This window comes from Seriola lalandi, unplaced genomic scaffold, assembly GCF_002814215.2.
Source record: "Seriola lalandi dorsalis isolate HSWRI2012SDOR001 ecotype SW California unplaced genomic scaffold, Sedor1 jcf7180002052513, whole genome shotgun sequence".
Classification (NCBI taxonomy): Eukaryota; Metazoa; Chordata; class Actinopteri; order Carangiformes; family Carangidae; genus Seriola; species Seriola lalandi.
In genome coordinates this window covers 24,895-28,788 of record NW_019523066.1, presented here as the reverse complement: position 1 = coordinate 28,788, position 3,894 = coordinate 24,895, and the positions used below count along the sequence as shown (strand labels likewise).

General features: G+C 40.1%; 1 protein-coding gene across 1 annotated transcript in view; it reads right to left on the bottom strand.

Moving 5' to 3' along the window:
• nudcd1 (NudC domain containing 1) overlaps window positions 1-3,894 on the bottom strand; it is a 31,181-nt gene that overhangs the window by 13,923 nt on the left and 13,364 nt on the right. Inside the window, exon 6 of the mRNA XM_087172393.1 lies at window positions 3,533-3,740. Within this exon, the coding sequence (XP_087028519.1) occupies window positions 3,533-3,740 (208 nt within the window). The remainder of the gene's footprint in view (window positions 1-3,532; window positions 3,741-3,894) is intronic.

Genomic DNA, 3,894 nt, shown 5'->3' with positions numbered 1-3,894 from the left:
ATCAGCAGCCTGGTGGGATAAAACACTGAGCTGATGAGAAGGACCAGAGGAGAACATGAAGAGTTATTCACTGTGTCTGACCTACTTTGACTCACATCATCTTCCTCAGTGAGAGAGGTGTGTGAAGGTGACCGACAGAATAAATCAAACCAGAGACGCCGAGAACAAAACAGAACAAAAAGCAGAAGAGTTGAAGTGATGAAGATCATCATGAAAATTACTGCAACATCATCATCATCTGCCCATATCACGCAGCATGAGATGAGTTTGAGTTTTTATCTATTTGCTAATTTATTGTAATAAGTTGTGCTTTGATTAGAGCTGCACTAATTACACAGTTAATCAGCTGTTAAAAAACTTAATCAACAACTGTTCAACTATTGATAACTCTTTATATTTCAAGCGAAAATACAAAACTGTGACAAATCAAAATGTTTTCTCAGTCTTACATCACAATAAATATGAATATGTTGGATTGTTGTTTTGTTTAATCAATATTTAACAAGAGTAATTGGTCAGATTTAAACATGATTTATTATCACGGTGAAGTCAAACTGAGTGTCTGTCAGGTTGTTATAAATGTCTTATTATGAATTGATTGGGAAATAATTGATAAAATGTAAAAATCATTTGAGTCCAATTGTAATTAATCAATAATTAAAAAGAATAATTGTTAGTTTTAGCTCAAATTTTGATATTTGAATTTTCTGCTTCAGATTTTTAAATAATTGATCATCTATAGCTATTAAGTGTCTGTCAGGGTTTGTTGTTAATCATGAAAATCTAATTAATGAATAAATCAATCGTTTCTACACAGATCATTTTAATTACTGACAGTAATTAAGGTCGTTGTGTCGTCTTTACACCGAGCGGAGGGTGAGCCGACGCGTCAGTCCGTTCATTAATTCTCAGCAGAATAATGTTAATGACGATCAGTCTTCAAAGATTCAAGGAAAAAGAGGAATAAATTAGAATTAAATTAAAATGACATTATCTTCCTGGTTACATGTTTGCATTTATGCGTTTTGCCCGGAGCGATGAAAACTCACATTTATAGTCGCAGCGAAACGGTTTGTATTAAACAAGGAGAGAATAATGAAGCACGCTTCATCATGTTTCTGTTCCTGAACTCTCTGATGCCGTTTGGTCTGAGTTCAGGCAAATTTAAATCTCCTTTGGTTTCACTTCGACCAGTAATATTATTCAGGAGAAACACAGAGATGTTACGTTTGTTTCCAGCAGGATTACACAGAAAGTCCTGAACTGATCTGCTCCAGACCTGGTGGAGGGATGGGACACGGGCCACAGAAGAATCCATTATATTTTGGTGCAGATCCGGTTAAAGGGCGGGAACCTGGGATTTTTTTTTCCCTTCTTTATTCCTCCAGCGGCCATTTTGTTTTCAGGTTGTACATCTGAGTCCATCCGAACTTCTTCAAACTTGACAAACACTCAGTAGAACTCAAGGATGAACTGATTAGATTTTGGTGGCTAAAGGTCAAAGGTCAGTGTGACCTCACAAAACACAGTTTAGCCATGACAAAATGTCACACAAATGTTTAATATTTTCTCTGACTCTGGATAAACAGGATGTAACCCGGAACTATAGTCTGAGCGGCGGAGGGATACGACCATGAAGAGGTGATTGTAGTATTTTTCTGTTATGACAGTGAGACAGATGTGCAGCGTTGTTTGGCCTTGGTCATTCTGCTTCCTTCTGATTTTGATTTTCTTTTTTTCCAGGGATGAAAATAGTCGACCTCCTGCTGGAGCGGTGACAGAGACACATGAAAGGTCTAAAAGTGGAGGATATGACTCAACTCACATTCATGAATGGTTTCATAGATTCGCTGCTTAGGAAAACTATTCAAGCCCCTCTCTCCTTTCGTCATGTTTTATTGCTTTGAAACACTGAATCGCAGAGGATGTCATTTAAAAAGAAGAAGAAGAAGAAGAAGAAGAAGAGCCGGTGGACTGTTTCTCATCCAGAACTCCTCCTCCACCTCAATCTGAGGCTCAACAATCACGCCGACTTGCTTCTAAACAGAAGTTTGGTGTGGGAACATTTCCATCTGAGAAATAACGGAGCTCATTGTAAACATTGCATCGGCGTGAATAAGCGCCGCAGCTCTGGCTTGTTTTGTGTGAGGCGGTTTGGCTCAGAGCTTCGGTCTTTTTTCTTCTGTTTAATAGTTAAAGTTTAAACTTTCACTGTCTCGTTAAGGAGGATTGTTGTTGGACTATAATTTCTTCTTGGAATAAAGATTTCATTGAGGAAAAAGACACTTTCTTTGGTATTTTCTGCCATAGGCATTTTTTTTATATAAAAAATTAATAATGAATCGATAATTGATTATTAATTTTTCTGATGATCGAATAAGGAACCCATCTGAGCTCCGATCACTCAGACCACATTCAGGAGGTCTGGACCACATGAGACCACATTCTTTGTGAAGGTGAATGTGTCCTGGGTCAGACTGAAGCGCCGCGTCCTCTACTGACGTCCTCTGACACCGTCTGATTTGTCCCGACACAGTTTATAATGAACACAAAATATTTTACTGTTTCAAATGGATAAAAGCTGATGTGAGCGTGGAGCTGTGAGCAGTGATCCTCTGCTCCTCGTCGAGGTCCCGCCCAGGCCTGGCTCCGGGAGTTTGTCCCCGTGTCCCTGTCCCGGGCGAGGTCACCTCTGTCCTCATGGTGTTGATTTAATCAATCACTCTGGGTCTGGATCGTTACCAGGAAGCAATTTGCCTTAAGAGACGGAACGAGCAGTTCCTGATGCAGGAAGAGATTCACCTGAAGAGCAGCGACAACCTGGTACCAGGTCAAATCATTTTTCATTTCAGCTGTTAAAGATCTATTCTCTGCTTTTAAAGAAATGTCTCGACGGTGTTCTGGTTGTGTCTCTCTACAGACGAAGAATATTCAGCACCGCGACCAACACAACCACAACATGGAGCAGATCAGGTGTGCTGAGTCGCACCCGTTTAAAATAAAGGTGCTTTTAATTGATTTCAATGCTTCAATCTTTGGTTTTTACTTTTGGTTTTATTTTTACTTTTGTCCGTTTTATTGATTTTATTGTTTTTACACATGTATTTTTAATTCTCCCTGTTACACATTGCATCTCTTCTCTGTGGTTTTTATTTCTTTGTTTTGTTTTTATGTTTGTACAGAACTTCATAACTGTTATAATAAATAATAAAGTTATTATTATTATTATTATATGTGAAATGAGTGGAAATGCGACGCTGTCACGTGTTAGTGGGACTGGACAAAAATATTTCTTTCAAAATCTGTTCAGAACATTTACACTTTGTGAGATCTATAGTTCTGATAAAAGACTGTTAGAGAATGAAAGATGGAGGAATCTGCTCCCTGAAGTCAGAGGTTTGTGTTTCCCTGTTCACCTCGTTCAGACGTAATATTCAAACAAACTGAGATACTGATGTAATGAACTGAGGTTTCCACTGTCACGGCTGAAAACACTGAAGTCGAAGAACAATCCAGACTCCAGGTCTCTAACCTTTTGTTGTCTCTGATGATCCAGGCGCTGGCCTCGGGGTCTACAGGTGCAAACAGCTGGCCTTGCAGCAGAGGAGGAAAACCCTGGACTCCGATGCTGACGTTGTCGGCCGTCAGCCTGTACTGCACCTCCTCCTTGGTGACGCCCTCGGGGAGGCGCACACACACGGTGACGTCCTCCGCCGTCTGCTGCCAGAAGTAAATGGGATCTGAAGCCAAACAGGAGAGAGACGGGTGGAGCTGAAGTTAACCACATCCAACACCACACAGGAAGTGACGGGAGCTACTGCTGAATATTTACACAGATGGAAGTCTGTTCAAATCAATTAATGATCAGATCACAAGAGGAGACGATGAGGAGAC